The following is a 20136-nucleotide window of genomic DNA, read 5'->3' as shown; positions in this document are numbered from 1 at the left end:
AATGACAGCGTTGTATAGGGGTACTGGAACGGTACATGTATTCCTATTGAACCGAACCGGTAGCCTACGGGCGTCACGGTTCGGTGCACGAATTTACACGGAGAATACACGGTATAAAAATAAATAAAACTCTAAATAGCGATACATTTCGCTCTATTCGCGTTTGGTGTGAACGCAGCATAATAAACAGGCTGCGACGTCAAGGTTGCAATGTTGGAGTGTGTGCTGCAAAGTTCAAACTGCAAAGTGTGTATATTTGTGTACACTCGCAATAAAATACAACATTGTGCTTTTGTCACACTCTAAAATCGTGTCAAACTGTAACCTACAACTGTCACCCAACCAAAATCACACACACACACACTCTCTCTCTCTCTCTCACTCACACACACACACACACACACACACACACACACACACACCTAGTTCGTTCGCGCCCACGCCTCCCCCTCTCTCTCGCGCGCACACACACTCCAGCATTGCAATCTTGACGTCGCAGCCTGTTTATTATGCTGGGTTCACACCAAACGCGAGTAGAGCGAAATGTATCGCTATTTAGAGTTTTATTTATTTTTACACCGTGTATTCTCCGTGTAAATTCGTGCACCGAACCGTGACGCCCGTAGGCTACCGTTTCGGTTCAATAGGAATACATGTACTGTTCCAGTACCCCTATACAACGCTGTCATTAAGTTGAAGTTATCACATTATAAAGTACAGTCCTCGCTCCAGACCTGCTCACTCGCTCTGTTTGGTTTCATTACAGTGTGCTCCTTAGCACTGGACTGACTGGAGCTCCCTCTGCTGTCCATAAGGTGCATCTGCACCAGCCATTTCAAACCCAGCCTCCAGTATTTGGGCCACGCCTCCTTATTTGCATACACTCCTCAATCCTCAAATGCCCAATCCTAAATGGTTAAATGATTAAATGCCCAATCCTAAATCCCTAAATGCCCAATCCTAAATCCTAAATGGCTAAATGACCAAATGCCCTATCCTAAATACCAAATGCCCAATCCTAAATACCAAATTCATTTTCGACTTAGACTTTTAGTTTTCGTCTTAGACTTTTAGTTTCAAACTTAGACTTTTGGTTTTCGTTTAAGACTTTGTTTTAGACTTTTAGTTTTCAATCTGACCCAATAATCCCTCCATATGTTTTATCCCCAACTTTAAATGCTGTAATTTAGGCTATTTTGTAACAGCGCCACAGTTTAGCGCACCACGTAAAACACTCGGGAACCGCACCTGTGGCTGGCTGCACTGCTGCTGCGGCGCGGACGCGCTTGGAAAAAACGAGCACGTCGCACCGCAACCGCGTCGCTTCCATGATGACCGCGCATACCGCGCGCGCCTACATTTGAAATAACGAACTTGAGCGCGCAAAAGACGCGATATGTGAGCTTTAACGGCTTTATTATGCTGACTCAATAGATTGTGTTTTCTTATGTTTTTGTTTTATTTGTACACTTGACGCGTTTGAAAATAGCCTAAATAATGTAACAAAACGAAAATAAACCTATATGCCTTCCTACTATACAGCCTTTATTATTTGGCTTTTTTGTGTGTTTGTTTTAAAACGCTTAGATCGGCTGGACAAAAGTTAACCCATAGCTTTGAAAGTAAAGAACAGCCTGTATAAACGAGAGCTTTTGTTAGGATTATTCATTATTTGGCCGTTTTAGCAGTTATATTTTTTGTAGCGTGTGGTGTGGTCAGGTGCGCGATTGTGACTGACACTATAGACCTAGGACAGTGCTCCTCACTTTGCAGTTAAAAAAAAATCACTTAATTTTCAAAGAATTGTATTATTATTAAAGTTTTATGTATTATTGATGTTTTTTCGTTGTTGTTTTATAAATGCTCTGACAATTGTTTAATAAATGTTCAATCAAAATGCAAAACATTGCGTCTTTTTTTTTTTTTTTTGTCGACTGATCGTTGCGTAGGACAGGACTTTGGTCGACTAAGGATTTCTTTGGTTGACTACAGCCCTAATATTTTTGTCTTTAATATGGATGTCCCGATACCACTTTTTCACTACCGATGCCGCAGCTTTGGCTATTTGCCGATACCGATATCAATCCGATATTTTTATTTTATTCTTGAACTAATACTAATTAAAATATATGGAAGTACTTTGCTCAATTAGCCACCTAAAAATATCTCACTCAAATGGAGAACAAATACTTCTCCAGTATATAGTCCACAACAACAGTTGATTATGAAAGACTGCCACCCTTTATTCAAACACTACAAAAAATAAATAAAAATACAGCTAGGCTACTTCAGTAGGCTACTTAAAGCTACCAACAGGTTTAAAGTTAATCATTAACAAGCTTTAAAATTACCTATTGATCCGTGTACTTTTGCGTCCATTCGTTTTTCCTTTTTTAACCCGTAAAACGAAAAACTGTTGTTTTTTTAAAACGCAGTTGAACACCAAAATTTGAATTTGAACTGTACACACCAAATGTTGTGCAAAAAAAATAATATTGACGTATTTTCAGATTTTTATTTGACTTTTTGCCCCTTTATTAAACATTTAAAATATTCCCAAATTAATATGGAAATTTCGATTTTACTGGTTTTCTAAGGCCAAACCCGGAAATGATATTTTTCCCGCAGTGCTGAATTTCTCTGGAACCATACAGAGAGCTGATTTAGGCTCTAGGTAATTTTATAGGCTAATGATAATAAATGTATCTGAAAAAATAACGATGCATTTGAATTGTTTATTAATAAACTAGTGTTTTCTAAATCAGTGTCGGCTGGAAACATATCTCCATCTCCGCTGTAAAGCGGATGCACCTTTAGAGAGAAATGCATAGCTATGGATTAATCAGACGGTTTGCTTTCGATTCGAATTTGTTCGTTTAAAAGTGGACATTTCAAGCTTTAGCCTACATAGGTAGGCAATATTTTGTTTGAGTTAATTTGAGACGCGATCCAGTTCACGGAGACCATGAAAGCGCACCTTATTTTTTTTCATTTACTTTACAAAAGCACAACGTTTTCTTGTTATTGTGAGTTTACACAAATAAAAGTAGTTGCGAATGATGTTTTATTTTCTGTATGACCAGAAATGATAGAGTATTTTAAGTTATTTCCACTGTTGATAGGAAAACGCAAGTGTTCGCGCCCGCGCCGCCGTGCCATGCAGTGCGCGCTCCACACTCCGCACAAACCCTTGCTTGGATATGCGTCAAAATCTTGTCTACAGTTTACAGCCTACGGTTTATAAACTTGAGGAGACGGATTTTTTAGTACACCGAATGTAGTGGGAGGGAGTGTCTGTTGTGAGTTTAGGGGGCACGTCAGCCAGAGATGTAGTGTGTGTGAGTGAGTGAGACTGCTGCCTGCTGAACAGAGGGTCGCCGAAAGAAGGATCTGAAGTGCCGGTGTTTCGGCTGCATAAACCCACCGAACTGATCCGAAACCAGCCCAATTTTTATCCACCCGCCCAAACCCATTTTTGCCCGCAAAATAGATTGCAAAACCGCCCAATTGGGCCGGAAATCGCCCAATCTGAAGGCTGTGCCGCTTAACTGGATGTCGCAGCAAGGGAAATGCTAATATTCAAGCATTGATGGATAGGTATCGGAGCATAATTTTTCTTTATTTTTGATCAAATAAATGCAGCCTTGTTCAGCATAAGACTTTCAAAAACATTACAAAATCTTACCACCTCCAACATTTTGAATGGTAGTGTATGTGCACTCCTGTATTTATCATTTTTTCAGACTGCTGTTTATGCGACACTCCGGTTTGTAGAATGAAACGGGAAGCCCTCATCATTACACTAAAGAAAACCAGAATGGAAAAAACAGAGATGGTGAAAAGGGGAGGGGGTGTATAATAGTGTTGTCACGATACCAAGTCAAGAATTGCTTTTCCTGAAAAGAAAAAGTATTTCTTACAAGGCGTTTCACATGCACCTCCTTTGCGTAGGTCTGTGCTCTTTAAATGCTGTAATAACCTAATATAAATAAATCACTGACAAACAAGCACATGCTCTGATTATAATCATATAGCCTACAGATCATTTTAGCTGATGTTTTGTATGCTTTATTTTAGCAGCTTGCAAATTATTAATGTTATCTATTAAAGTTGGGGGGAAAGTTGTACACCTAATACAAAAATAAATGAAACATCTCCAGTTAACTAGCAGAGCATTAATTTAGTTCGCTATTAAATAAGAGATCTAGCGCTAAAATCTGTTGTTTTTTTAAATCAAGCGGTGCGTTCTTTTTCGCTGCTATCAGTTGCATGCATACAGTGTCTTTTGCGGCTCGTGCAGTCGCGCACCATCTTCACTCGGATGCGCGCTTCAATCTATCGCCTTTGCGGAGACTCTATATTCTGCACAGTTTGACTAGCGGGCAGCGGCCGCACACCAGGCCGCCGGATGGTGTTGCTAAGAACTTGCAATGTATAACTATCAGACCGGCCCTCGCGGCCTCGAAACACTACCGGCCCACCGGGAAAAGTCCCGACTCTCCGGATTGCCACTCCGCTACTGACCGGTGGCCACAGACACAGTATCACTTGTGCTCGCACATGCAGCCATCTCGCTGCAGGGCTCTAGAGTGCGACCAATTTGGTCGCATATGCGACCAAAATTTGTAAGGGTGCGACTAAATTTTTTCCAAGGTCGCACCGGTGCACCTAACGTCCTCGCGTCCGCTGCCAAGTTTCCACGAGCGAAGCGCTTGTTCTCCTTTGTCGGAACTCACAGCACACTCATGGTTGGATCATATCGTGGTCTAAACCAATCAGAGACAGAGATAGGGCGGGTCTTTGCCTCTGATTGGCTGTGGTAGGCCTACACTGCTCCGTGCTGTGTGACTGAAATTGCGACCTGAGCACCAGAGAATCAGTTACGGCAATCAGCATCAGCAAAAGAAACGCAAGAAAACAGACGACGAACAATGAAAAGAAATAGACCCATAGAGTTTTTTCTTTTAGAAAAGTAGGCCTGTTTCCCCCAACACTCTGTCCGGTACGGATGGGTACCGAAACCCGGTATTCAACTTCTGAAAGACCGCTGTGTCGATCAGCTCGGACGTGATGTGTTCTGATGTCGGTAACTTACTGGAGAAATTAAGAAAATACACATACTATTTATTATTACTATAAAGACGTTATTTAAAAAAAGAATTTATCTTGCGAGCCTTTTCTGTGTATAATAATATTACACCATTTTTGCTATTCGCAGTCCAAGAGAGAGAGAGAGATCTCTCACGCGGAGCCACAGCGCGCAAAGCACGACAGCTCTGCTTAATGAGTGACGACGCAGAACTAAACATTCAAACGTAGCCTGGTTACACTTTAGGTCTGTGATATTAGTCTGATTTTGTTTTAGATTTCGGCTTCCAAAGATTATAAAAAAATATATTGAGGTAAAACCATTAAAAACTACAGACACATTCGGTCTGGCGCAGCTTCCTTCCATTCGCAGCAGTGCGCTGTCACTTCTCCCTAAAACTCAAAATTAACGACAGAATCAGCTCGTGATTGTTGTAAAATGCAGTCCAGCTACTGTTGCTAAATTGCGGGACGCGTTTAATAATAAAAAGAGCTATTAAAAGCAAAAAAGTCTGCACAAGAGATGCTGTTCCCAAGGCGACGCACGCTCTAAAAACAGAACGTAACGAGACAAGCAAATTATACTTTGGGTTTCATGTGCGTGTCTAAACTATCAAATGTACACAAAAATATGTCAAAATGACCGGCTTGTATTCACAGCTCTTGAATTAATAACTTCAGCTTTAATAAGCATTATCTATCTATGATAAAATATGCAGTGTTATTTTACATTTGATTACTTTATTAGATTTCTTTTTAGACCATACTTGAACAGTAGCTAATGTTAGTAGACCTTCCTGAAATTAAAGCACTGTGTAGGCCTATATAATGTGCATCTTTGTTTAATTGTTTATCTTTGTTTATAAAACAAAAAGAACCGATAAGAATACTGTTAAAGTACCGGATCGCTAAGGAGTATCTGTAAGAGTAGTAATACCGTTAAAACCTTATGGATACCCATCCCTACTCCCCGGTCAATGCTCCGACAACAGCCCAGACATGGAGCTACTTCAGCCACCCGTCTCCCCAGTCCCTGTAAGATGCCAAGCCCTGGTCCTTCCTCGGTGAGCCTACCGAGCCTGAGCTAGAGACTCAAAATAGTTAGTTTGGCAGCTCAGTGAAGCACAATTTTTTTTTTTGTATACAATATAATTGTGCTTCAAATTAAAAAAAAGTATTTACCTACACCTTGTTCTTGTTTAAAATCATTTACATAATATATATGCATGTATATGGAGCATGATAAAAAGCTGAGCTTGAAATTGTGGCGTTAAAGGCGACGCGAGCCGAGGAAACATTTGGGTGCACCTAAATTTTGTGCTGGTGCACCTAAATAAAAAAGTTAGGCGCACCAGTGCAACCAAGGCAAAAAATTAGTCTGGAGCCCTGCGCTGTAGTGTTTGTCTCATAACAGCTGCAGCTGCTTTGCTGCGTGCGTGAGGATCAAAAACACAGACGTCCATAGGGAGGCACTGGAAGCGTGCGTTGCACACACCAACATGAAATACGTCTCTTACAAATCTGGAACGCGGTCATTCATAAAAGTATCGATACTAATAAATTTAGGAATCGTGACGTTTTTCATTTCCGGGAATCGTGATACTTTTGAAGTATCGGTGCACCGTGCAACACTAGTGTATAACAGCAGTTACAGCTGCTGTAGTGACGTGTTCCTGGCAGAGCCGTTCTGACATACCCTGCATTTTCTCTCTTTCGCCCCCTCTTACTGAATGCTGAACGAGTTCATCTGTTCCTCTCAAACCCGCCAAACAGATTCTACATCCATAAAGAATGTTCTCTTCAAAAGCATGAAGAATATATTTGAGAATGTACAGGGTGCTGACACATTTAAAAGTTATACTGGCTTTGGTTTGGGTTTGAGCTTAAATTTCTACCCACTTCTTAGGTTTCTCTTCTACTCTCTTTCCATATGCTCTCTGTTTGTTTCATCTATCTTGGACACGTTCTATCAAACCAGAGGTTGCGTTAATTACAAATCTTGTCATTTAATTAACATTGGCAAATTTCAAATGATGTCTAGCATTTTAATATAAATACAAGGAAAACAATTCAAACCTGTTTTTTCCCCTTTAAACATCTCTAGCTTGTAGTCTGTTTTGCCAAGTTCAGGTTGTTGGAAACAGAAACATAGACTGTGACCGCATATTCAAAAAGGTGCTACATTTATATGATTAAAACATGAATAACGGACCATACGTGTCCAAAGCATGAATTGTCATTTTTAATTGTTGAAATTGTTCATATTGGCTAAATTGAGATTATATAAAATGTACACAAATAGAACGGGATATCTCTACATTCTTAAAGGGGAAATGAAAACAAATTTAAAGTATAAAAATTAGATATTGAAATTAATCTAGATTAAAAAAAATAATCTATGCCCACCTCTAATTTTTATACTTTAAATTTGATCTAGATTAATATTGAAATTAATCTAGATTAATCTAGATTAAAATGGCTCATTTGAATTCTCCCGAAGGCATTCAGGATAGGGCTGAGCGATTTTATCGATTCTGCGATATAAATCGATATTTTTTCTCCCAAGAAAGTATCGATTTTTAGGCCGCGAGTATCGATACATAAGTCCCATTCAAATCCCCCGTGTTAAACCCGTTCGCGTTGCATGAAGAGTGATTTGGTCAGCCAGCCGCTAGTGGCCAGCTGCGCGCGTGCATCGATATTGACGAAAATCCAGCTGTATTCAAACAACAACTTAGCTCTCCTTGTTGGCTAGGCTCCTTGCATGCTGGCTAGTAGCTTTTTTTAAAGCTGGGTCTCCGAAATTGACAGCGCTGTGTTGGACAGATTTGTGCAGCGGTGTTCCGTGAGTGAGAAAGTGCGCGAGGTACGGATGAGTGTGTGTGTGTGTGTGAGAGAGAGAGAGAGAGAGAGAGAGAGAGAGAGCGCGAGAGCGAGGTAGTGCTGCGTGAATGCGCTGCGGCGCTCTGCAATCAAATACGATTTTAAATAGGCTTAGTAAAAAAAAAAAAAAATGTAAAAAAAATCGTATTCGGTGGTGGAAAACGCCGGCTTTAGGCGCATGGTGAACGCGATGGAGCCCCGCTATCCTATTCCAACCCGCGAACACCTCATCAAGGTTTGCATTCCCAGGCTGTACACTCAGGCAAGAGCACACGTCAAAGCCTCCCTGGCCAGCGCGGAGAGAGTTTCCCTGACGTGCGACGGCTTGACCTCGCGCACAACTGAAGCACGTCACATGTTCAGTGTCAAGCTAAAAAAGCTGTCAAAGAAAAGGCAGTGCAAAGAAACTGTTCACAACAGGCCACTTGCTGCACCTTTTAACTCTCCATTGAAAAGTAAATAAAGTGCAGTATTGCAATTAACAAAGGCTTATAAGCTACAGTTTGCACTGTTGTCTTTCAATAAATAGAACTAATTTTCTCTACACATATTTGATTCATTTTGTCCAGCATTTGCAAGCTGTACTCTCTGCCCAGTCAGAGACATATATTGTGTAAATGATGTTTTCAGTTTTCAGTTCAATTAATTCAATCCAAGTAAATGGAAGACTCACAAGATGTCACCAAAATCACTCTGTCCCCTTTAAATCTTTCAGAAAATGATGTAAGTGTATCGAATTATATCGAATCGTATCGTTGGCTGAATATCGTGATATATATCGTATCGTCAGCCGAATATCGTGTATCGTATCGTATCGTGAGATTAGTGTATCGCTACAGCCCTAATTCAGGATGTGTGCTACCCAAATAATGACTAAAAGTAAGTCTTTGAGAATAGTTTGCCTCGCATAGGGATGTGCATTTCTGCCAAAAATGCCATTCGACAATCGAGGAGCAAAAGTCGAATATCGTAAAAAAAAACCAAAAAAAAAAACCGCAATGACAGAAAGGGAGGCCAATTTCATCTTTAGCGATTTGTCATCAAACAAACTGTTTATTAATTGAACAAGTAACATGTTTTCGTCCTTTTTTTAACATAGTAGGCTAATTGGAAGAAGAAAAAAAAAAATACGCACGACAGTCCGTTTTTGCATCGCCAATGCTCGTTAGATCAAAAAATAATGTCGTCATATGTCATAAGAATTTTATGTGAACCTGCCTTGTTACTGCAATAGCCTCATTTTTAAACAAATTAGTTTCAATCAATGTAAACTATTCGTGTGATTATGCCACTGCGCAATACACGCGCAATACACACACAATGTATTACCTGAATGAAATGAAATCGAATGTATCGTCCTGTGGAATCATTCATTCACAGACGAAGATGTTCAACTAATAAAGATCTTCATCGCTGGCAAAAATATGATGCATTTGCAGATTTGCATTCACTAGACTAGACTAGACTAGACTAGACTAGACTAGACGGCCACTTCATCCAACGCTCTTGATGCTCTTAAATCTTCTTGTTTCGACTCCGAGTGTGAATTGAAAGCGCTTCAGACGATTCAGTGCGCGAGGAACTGAACAGATCAACTGATTCGCGAACCGATTTAGACAGATCATCTGACAACTTGTTTGATGAAGTCTTTGAACAGAATCGACTCAAAAGAGTGATTCATTTGTAAATGAGCATCCCTCATGGCATGCCCATACAAAGGACACAACGCGCTTGGAATAAACTCATTTAACAACGTATTGCATTAAAATAAAGTAACGAGAGGAACTTCGCCCAACGTAACAAAGTAAAAGTAAACCTTGTGTCCCTGACAGGAAAATACCCTACTGCGCGATCTGTGACAGTAGGCGCGGCGTCATACTACACATTAGAATTGCGCGAAAATATAACGATATTCGAAAAAGCTATTTATGATCCCAACCCAACTTTGATTAACAGCGATATTTTTTTAATCGCCCGATAAGAGTCTCACGTTAACGCAGCACGTTAACGCCGATAACGGCCCAGCACTAATAAAAATAGACCATAAGTGATACAATTATTTATAGCACAACCTCTGGGTCTAACATGTGGCAGTCGTGTATCTTCTGAAGAACATATTTTCCTAAAACATCTTTAAGCCATGAACCTTCAAAAACTGGCCACGTAGTTGGACTGAGTGCCATCCAGGAAATGGGAAACGTGTGTGGCAAAAGAAAAAATCTGTCAGTGTTGCAGTTCTTCTCATGTGGATATTGAATGTCGCAGTGTTGCTTGTTTCATTAGAGCTGTTTGCGTCTTGCTCTGGAATCTGGCACTCAAATTAAATCTCACTTTTAATTGCATTCATTACATATTCACTAAGCTGTGTGTGTATGCATGTGTCTCCAGGAGGACACGACAACTTCCGCAAGATGATTGATGAAGCTGAACCGCTGGGTTACCCTGTGGTGGTGAAGAACGCTCGTGGACACAGAGGTAAATAACTGATACTAGAACAGTCTGTGTGCACCTTTGGGGACTGAAAGAAACAGGCCACATTAGACTTCAGATCTGGGTGCTGACAAACCTTCAGGAGCCCTGAGAACACAAACGCCTCAAAGTTATACAGCACGCTGGATCTCTGAAATCAAGCAGCTTAGAAACATCATCTCTCTTACCTTAAAAACAAAGGTTGTCTTTCTTTCTCCCAGTGCACAAGGCGTCTTTGTCCTGCACTGTTTTTTTTTTCCCCCAAGCAAATTTGAGGTGTGTGTGCTGAAAGCATAATATTTTTTTACGACTGATGTTGCCAATGATCAGCAACAATACAGAATTACACAAACTGCTCTGGATTAACTCAAGAGTCTCATGGTCAGATGACAGTGCCTCATTAAAGCTAAGACCAGTGGCCACACCTGAAGAAAATTTAATATAAATTCTTTTTTTTTTTTTTATGCTCCCAGATCAGCCCAACCCAATGCGGTTTCAGAACGTTGAATTTTTTTAATGTTCCATTCAAATCTCATCTTTCAAATATTTATGGCCTATTAGTCACTTATTTTTTGGCAGTCTCTATTTTATTTATTTATTTATTTTAATCCGTACCCAGTATATGATCACCACTGGATAAGTAATTTAAATGTATTGGTTAAAGGTGTGGGAACACTGAAATGTGTGCGTCCTGCTTTACGTAACCAGTCAAATCTTTGTTAAAAAGGTACCGGGTCGATTGAACTACAGATGAAAATAAAATTGCTCACAATGTTGACCTTTGTTGGGCTGTGACATGTTTTGAAAGATTTCCTCTGATCTACGAGGAATTGGGTGGGGTGGCGGCAGCCTGATGGTTGAACATCTGGGAGAGTTCACAATCCTGCTGTTTCACCTTTGTCCCCTTGAGCGAGACACTTAACCCCTGGTTGCTCTAGAGGTCTCTCCCAGCAATTAGTCTTGCATATCTCCTTGTATGTGATTGATGACTATTACCTACGAAAATTGATTATTCAATCCCCATTGCAAATCCGGTTCACTGGCAAAATTTACAGACTTTCAGCTGTTTGCAATGAACAAATCAAACAAAAGTAATTGAAATAGCTCATCACAACAAATGTTTCAAGTGGTTTCCCCAAATTCAACTGAAAATGCATCTTTTCATGACTTCTGCAATCTCAAAATGGTTCAATCCCCTGAATAGAATCCCTCACAACAGCACACATCTGCAATACAGGTGTTGTCTCAAGCACACCTGATGCAACTAATCAAGGTCTTCATTAGTTGCACCTGGTGTGCTTGAGCTAGAACACATTAATTATCTGAACTGGCTAGGTTTGTTGAGACCAATATGGCGAAGTCAAAAGATGGCCAAGTCAAAATGGTCCAAAAAGTTAAGAGAAGATATCATTGCCCTTTACAAACAAGTAATAGGACACAAAAAGATAGTGAAGGGACTAAATGTTCCAAGAGACACAGTTGGAAGCATAGTTCGCAAGATCAAAGTTAAAGGAACAGTGGTTACACTACCTGGACGGGGCAGAAAAAGGAAGCTATCAACGGCTGAAACCAGATTTCTGGTTCCCATTCAATAAAAATTATTAAAACAACTAATAAAAAATAGTAGTAAGGGGAAAATGCACAATCCTTTTTGTGTTTATTCCTTATACTTGTCAAATGAGTTTAAAAGACTGGTAATGTCAACAAATCCAACATATTATTGTTGAATTTTTCTGAAAGAAAATAAACATTTCTGTATTCTCTAGGATAATTTGGGACCTCTCCTATAGCTTATTGCATCTCCAGCAGTGGAGAATACCTTCTCAGAAGGGGTAGAATATGCTTGAACACACATGTAGGTGACAGACAGGTGAAACGTAATATTTTTTAAATCGATTTGAATGATTGATTTCATAACGACTTCACTTGTTTCATTACTGGATGAATCAGCGCTCTAGCGGGTAATAAACAGAATTGCATGCGTCTTGCAGAAGAGCATTGTAGCCGGAGCTACTTCTCTCTGTTTATGTCTGACGCGGGTGAGTCACGCAGGCACTGGGCTACTCCGCAGCCGACCCGACCGGTGTAAAGTAGTCCGAGTCTAAACGCTTTATTACAGACTTACCGCAGTGATTCAGGATAAGACAAAAACACGGTTTGAAAAAAAGGCATTCATGATGTGCTCGCTCATTATATCAATTTTGTAAATTCTGAACATAAAGTTACAGACTGCAGCTTTAACAGTCGTCTTTATGAATGTTTTGAAGCATCAGATGTAATCGATACACTCGTTATTTGAAGGCAGCGACTTTCAAAATTGATGTCTACGGTAGCAACCGAGTAAATCACGTGTTTATACTCGAACTATAGGCTTTTATCTTAGTACTTCTGTGATCATTTGAATATTTGTAACACAGAAATATCGATACTGTGTGGTTGAAAAGACTGTGAAAGTAAAGCTGTTTCATATATATTGACGACTGCTCTCTCGTCAACGACAGCGCAAACAGATTTGAATGTTCCAGTGTGAAGTTTTTGTCATTTAGGAATAAGATTGCATGGGTGTTTGAATCGAGATCGTTTAAAGATTATTCGTGCAGCTCTACTGTCTTTATATCATTGTAGTATGTATTATTGAGCACCAGACACTCTCTCTCACTCGCATATGGACACACATTCCCTGTGTGTCAATCTGAAGCAAGACGTATGAGTAGTGCGAGGGCCAGTGAATTCATTACTATTTTAATATTCATGACGTGAGACGTCGCTATTAAAGGATAAGCTCCCAGCACTTCGCCCACACAGTGCACCAGAACCGTTTTCAAAACCGAAACTTAGGAATTTCGCACAGTTCCGGTATTTTTCAAATAAACACTAACGGTTCTAGATAAGAAACTGTACCAGAAACCGTAAGAAACCAATTTGCTCAAAATCGTATAAATAAGCCATAGAAGGATTCTGTTCTGTGGAGTGATGAAACAAAACTGGAACTTTTTAGCCCTATGGATCAGCTGTATGTTTGGAGGAAGAATGAAGCATATGCTGAAAAGAACACTGGTGGCGACTCAGTGATGCTCTGGGGCTGCTTTGAAACCTCAGGCACTGGAAACCTGCAGTGTGTGGAAGGCAAGATGGATTCATTGAACTATCAGGAAATCCTAGTAGAAAACGTCATGACGAGAAAGCTGAAGCATCATTGGACCTTCCAACAGCACAATGATCCCAAACATACCTCAAATTCCACCAAGGGATTCTTCTACACCAAGGCTTGGTTGCAGAAGAAGTCCTGGAAGATTCTACAGTGGCATCACAGTTAGACTTAGAAACCCCATAGAAAATCTCTGGTGGGATTTGAAGTTAGGGTTTCTAACCCTTAGGGGTTTCTAAGGCAGTTGCAACACACAAACCCATGAATATTACTGAACTGGATGCCATTGTTCATGAGGAATGAGCTTAGATTCCTCAGAAACGCCGCCAGAAGCTGCTGTCTGGTTATACATCTCATTTTCAGCAGGTCATAACAGCAAAAGGGTGTTCTACTAAGTACTAAAGATGCTTGCCATGAAGGGGTTGAATCATTTTTTGTTTAATTTGGGGAAACCACCTGAAACATTTGTTGCGTTGAGCTATTTCAATGACTTTTGTTTGATTTGTTCATTGCGAACAGCTGAAAGTCTGTAAATTTTGCCAATAAACCTGATTTGCATTGGGGGTTAAATCATTTCGATTACAACTAATTATTTTCTCTTCCTCGTGTTAATAAAAAAAAAACAGTTTTGCATGCGGCCAAATTCATGCTGCTACACCTGGCTGTGTATCAAGAGTGTAATATTATTTGTTAATCTGTGAAAGGGATGCATTTGACACTGTTCCACTAGATTGTCGTCACATGAAGGTTCACGCATTTAACCCTGGATTGTTACTTGTTCTATTTGCTCTTTATGCAGAGGAATCAATCATCGCTTTAGCTTTTAGTAACACTTTGAAACTTCTTACATTTTACACAACCTGTTAAAAGTAGACACATTTTGTTTAGGTAGTTCCAAAAATTAATTCTGAGTACTTTTACAGTCAAAACCTCACTACTGTTAAATTTGCACTTGATCATAGTTGGTCTTTAACAGTGTTGGGCAAGTTACTTTTAAAAAGTAATTAGTTACAGTTACTAGTTACAGTTACAGTTCGCGAATGAGCCGACTCTAAGAGCCGGCTCTTTTAGGTGAACGTCGGGAGCTGGCTCGCATATCTGAAGAGCCGACTCTATTTTTTTTACAAATTTAGCCTATAGAAATGAAATAATTATGTAAAAAAATTGATATATATTATAGTTAAAGTAATTTAAAGAGCCGTTTGTGAGCCAAAAGAGCCGGCTCTTTTCAGTGAGCTGAGTCAAAAGTGCCGAATGCCTACTACTATGCGTGCTTTCGAACACCCGCCCAACTCTACCTCTGATTGGCTTACAATGACATTTTACTCTACCTCAGTCGTCAGCATTTATGCGCTTGTCTCGTGCTCTGCCCACTAACCAAGGAAGAACAGTAAAAAAAGTATTTGCCTCTCGCTCAGAGATCTAGTTGGTCTGATGAAAAAAAAAAAAACCCAGCTTCATCAGTTATAGTAACGCGCCGCATTTTTTGGCAGTAACGGGAACGGCGTTATTAAGATGAGAAGAGTAATCAATTAGATTACTCGTTACTGGAAAAAGTAATGCCGTTAGTAACGGCGTTATTTATAACGCCGTTATTCCCATCACTGGTCTTTTAATGATGTCACATTTTGATCTGTGCAGGTAAAGCTGTGTTCCTGGCCCGGGATAAGCACCACCTCTCAGACCTTTGTCATCTGATTCGCCATGACGCCCCATATCTGTTTCAGGAGTATGTGAAGGAGAGCCATGGGAGGGATGTGCGGGTAGTTCTGGTCGGAGGGCGAGTGATCGGGTCCATGTTGCGCTGCTCTACCGACGGACGCATGCAGAGCAACTGTTCGCTAGGTATGCAATTGCGCAATCGCCTCCCCCCAAAATTATAATTTAATAACTGCTGATATTTTTTGGTGTCTGTGGGTGTTTTTATTTTTCTGTATCAACTAAGATTTATTTTTTTATTTTTTTGTATTTCCATATAAATATAAGATGTATGTAAGAAAACTAATAGGGCTGTCCATAAAGATTATTTTGGTAATCAAGTAATCGTCGATTATTTTGACGATTAATCGAGTAATTGGATTACGAAAACTAGAACTAGAAAACTAGAACTAAAACAATAGCCTTTATAATGACTTAAAATACATGTATAATAACGAGGCATTCATTTTTGCTTCAAATAATGTATCAAAAGCAAGTAATCTTACGGTTTTATAGAACAATATTGGTAAAATACATAATATAAACAATCTATTTATGTACATTATGTATTATAACAAATGCCTGCAGAGGGAACCAACTTTACAGCAGATCAAATCCTTGTTTAATATGGGTCAAATGACATTTAATTCAAATGTTAACTTAATCTTTAATATTTGGCCACTTCTTTATGATAGAAATGCTAGAGCCACTCATTTCTTGAACAAGAATATGTGGACATCAAAACATGCAAACTCGGAGCGAGGGTTTGACTTTCATTTTGAAATCACGATCAGTTGAAATCAGTTTGCATATTTAGAAACATATTGATGTATTCTCCTGTGTTAGCATAGGTTTATAAATGATTTGCATTACAAAGCTGTTGAAATGGCGCACATGAACATTATAATCAACCCAAACTCAACATTCAGAGATGGAGTTTGAGGCATGTAAATGATGTATGGTTCATGTGGAAAAACTGTGAATGGAGCCATTCTGAGACACAAGCGCATGGGCCTATATATTAAACATGCAGGGCATATATTTATTTAATTGAATTGCAGCCTTTGTGAATTCACAATAGTGCTATAGTATGGTATTTAAATGGTTTTAATACATCGTGCAGCCTTACAAAACAATCTAATAATGTGGTTCATGGATTCTGGTATTTTGCCAGTTACTCGACACGGGTAAATTGCAATCGAGGGTTCTTTTTAAACCGAGTACTCTAATTTAAATGACAGCCCTAATTACAATAATAAATACTATTGGCTTTAATTTTCAGTTCAAGGCAACATTTCTAATTTTCCTATACGTTTTTTTTATTTTATTTTTATTTCAGCTTTATTTCAGTTACCGCTTTTAATTGTTTTAGTTAACAATAGCAAGACTGACCATAATTTCCCATTTAGCCCCTCTGCTCATGATTTCACTCCTTTTTCTAGGTGGGGTGGGAATGATGTGCCCCCTTAGTGAGCAGGGGAAGCAGCTGGCCGTGCAGGTGTGCAATATTTTGGGGATGGACGTCTGCGGGATCGACCTGCTCCAGCTAAACGATGGTTCTTTTGTGGTGTGCGAGGCTAATGCCAACGTAGGCTTCATCGCATTCGACCAGGCGTGCGGGATGGACGTGGCGGGTATCGTGGCCGACTATGCCCTCTCACTCCTGCCAAACCGCCTCAGCAGGAAGATGTCGCTGCTGTCTGTGGTCTCCAGCACCAGTGAAACTAGCAGCGAGCCTGAGGTGATAATCCCCACAGAGGTGTGTATTCCCAACGAGATCTGCCCACCCGGCACTAGCTGTACCATCCCTGACGGCGTGTCGACCATGAGCACAAGCTCCACCTCCAGCGAGAGTGAGGGGGATCTAAACGAAACGGGCCCCAACCCTGTCACTGCAGATCCCGCTTACAATATCAACTCCCTCCTCGTGAGTGAGATGAAACTGTTGACTGAGTGAGCTGGAATTACAGCCACAAACACACACAGATACACAGACATCAAAGAGCAACACATACTGAAGTGGACATTAAATGCATACAGATGCACACGTGTAATCATACTAACCCTCCCTGTAAACCCCCGTCTGAGGCTGCTCCCCTGATGTTTCTTCTCCATTGACAGACTATAGAATTAAACAAGTGTACAGTGCAGTTTGGAAGTGCACCAGATAGTGTACACTCCAGTCTGGCTGTAGTGCACCAGCTGAATATGTGTTTGCCACTGTAATTTGAGGGTGCATGTACTGTAGAGTGGTTTTATCAGGACATGATTCCCAAATGTAACCTTTCAGCGACCAACAAACTGGATTCTGATGTTCATACTGTGGGTTAGGGTACACACACACACACACACTGACACACACTTAAGGACATATTAAAGTCTTTTGTATTATAGAGAGAGAATGAATGAATTTTGTCTGTTACAAACCTTGTGGTAAAGCCTGGCTGAAGGCATAATGCATTGCATGCATGGGGCGAGAGAGAAAGAAAGAGATAGGAAATGAATGGACCCAAATTTCAACTGCCCACCAGGATACAAAGGCACATACCTCCCTGCCCTCAAAAAGTCCATCCAGACAGACAGATAGAGGGACACCAAGAACAAAAACTGGAAAGCTGTGAATATTCTCATCCATCCCGACTCTTTTAAAAGCATGAATGAATACGAGTTATTTTAGTCTGTTGCAATGGCTGCCTGTAGTAAATGAATTACTGCTGATCAGACAAGCGTAAAGGTTTCATTTGCTTTGCCGGTGTCTGTAAAATTGAATGACTGATGTGGGACCCGTTTTGAATTACCATCCTTAATGTGTAAGTGACGATTTGGCCTATAGGAACTTTAATTGGTAAATGGGCATCTTCTACTTGGTAATTCTGTAATTGAGGCGGCCATTTTAAAAACCTCCACTGTCCACCATTTTGGATTGGTTAATGTACTCTGTTTACAGATCAATACTATGGAAGATAATGTGAACGGGAACAATATTCTTAAAAAAAAAAAAGCTTCTTTATCCAATGTCTAATTCAAACCTGCTAATGCCCACACGTCAATCTGCATGTCTGCCACTCCAAAAGCAAATCTCCCACATATAGAGTCTGAACAGTGAGTTGCATAGAAATAGAGTAGACTTTTAAATACTAATGTTTTTACCACAAGGGCTGAACGTTTTGCCAACACTAAGCGCTGACGATGAATAAGCTATTTGTCTTCAACGATTTGTTTGTACAAAAATACTGCAACAATAAAACTGAAGTGTCAACTCAAATGGGTGCTACAACTTCTTTTAATTCAGCCCAGTGGTCTAAAAGCCAATAACCTGAAAGAAAACCAGGAATTGTATTGATTTGAGCACTGCACATTCCTCAGTCTAATTCTTCTATTTAACATTAAGTGACTCTTTTAATATCCCTTTTCAATTTGGAAATGTCTAAAAATAGTAAAAATCCTTACTCTGCATATTTGCATGTTCAAATTTACATTCAGTCTTAAATTGCATATATAAAAAAAAAACTTCAAATGGACCAAACTCACAATCCAAACCATATCAGAATGGTTTGCCATGTTAGACGTCATAGTTTAGATCAATTAAATGTGAGTTCAGACTTTAGATGAAATACAGTTTACATTAAGATGAAATATAGACTTGACATTTTAGTTAACTCGGGGAAGCAGCCTTGATCAAATTCCTGTCCTTGGAAACGTGACATTCATGTTAGACAGTCCTGCCTATGTGTATCAATAAACAAAAGGACAAAGCGTTATAAAATATTAAGAAATGGATGCTGTGAGACCTGATGGTTAAATGCAATCTTTTTCTTGTTTGTTTTATATTTAGTGTTCTGTTGTCTTTTGTTTTCCTAATTTATAATTTTATGTTTTGTTGAGAAAAAGGACAAACTGGTTTATAATCTTGCTTGGGAAAGGCTGAAGAGTGGCGAAGGGTTTTAGTGTGAGTTTGACTGAACAGACATTGACCACCTGAGACGCACACACACACACACACACGCACTCTTCTCACCACCCCCTCTCAAGCGTTGTGATTTGCCGTCTTGTGTGTGATGTGTTCCATCATTCCATGCCACCAGAGACTTGCACCCTCCACCTCATCCCACTCAAGAACAAGTGTCCCTGTAAACTCTGACACTTTTCGGTGTTTGCGATAACGCACCATGTGGTTGTCCGACTCTTACACACTCTGCCTCCACTTCCGGTAGAATACAACAGGAAGTTTCTTCTCCCCTTATGTTTAGCATACAAACAAACTGTGTGACTCCAAATCTAAATACTTCAATTCAGAATAAATCAAGTCCTAAATCTGAACTGAGAGCTAACATGGCGTCATCAGATCTGGCTCAGTGGAAAACATTGTCTATATGAAATAATACTCATTCTGAGTATTAAGGTACCACTATACTCCTCTGACTTGGCAATTAACTTAGTGTCACAAAAAACAAAAAAACAGTTGCTGCTAATGAACTGTTCTATGGAATGGAAAAGGGAAATGTTTTGAGACTCCATGTGTTCATTTCATTGCGCCTCTTGTTTCGTTTTTGTTTTCCTTTTTTTAGTGGGAACCTAAATGCCAAAAACCAAGCAATGTTGTATAATTTAAAACAAGAAATTACTAGTGATAGAACGCTAACATTGATGTTATGTGTCATTACGTAATAAAACCAATAATACCAATAAAGACATTAAAAAAATGTCCAGAACATGAAATTTGTGTCAGCTTGTCTTTATCTCACGTCACAGTTGACAGACCTTTTCCATCGAACTTTTGCTATCGTTTGCCTCACTAAAGGTGCAGTCACATTTTGAACTTTTGCAGGCAAAATCCAATCAATACAATC

General features: G+C 39.7%; 1 protein-coding gene across 1 annotated transcript in view; it reads left to right on the top strand.

Annotated features, from left to right (window-relative positions):
- Positions 1 to 20005, top strand: part of rimkla (ribosomal modification protein rimK-like family member A) — a 40198-nt gene extending 20193 nt beyond the window's left edge. Inside the window, exons 3-5 of the mRNA XM_056260894.1 lie at positions 10360 to 10446; positions 15230 to 15433; positions 16729 to 20005. Of these exons, the coding sequence (XP_056116869.1) occupies positions 10360 to 10446; positions 15230 to 15433; positions 16729 to 17243 (806 nt within the window). The 3' untranslated portion in view covers positions 17244 to 20005. The remainder of the gene's footprint in view (positions 1 to 10359; positions 10447 to 15229; positions 15434 to 16728) is intronic.
- Positions 20006 to 20136: the final 131 nt, after the last annotated feature.

This window comes from Rhinichthys klamathensis, unplaced genomic scaffold (genome assembly GCF_029890125.1).
Source record: "Rhinichthys klamathensis goyatoka isolate OS25496 unplaced genomic scaffold, OSU_Roscu_1.1 h1tg000180l_1, whole genome shotgun sequence".
Classification (NCBI taxonomy): domain Eukaryota; kingdom Metazoa; phylum Chordata; class Actinopteri; order Cypriniformes; family Leuciscidae; genus Rhinichthys; species Rhinichthys klamathensis.
This window is presented reverse-complemented; position numbering and strand designations above follow the sequence as displayed.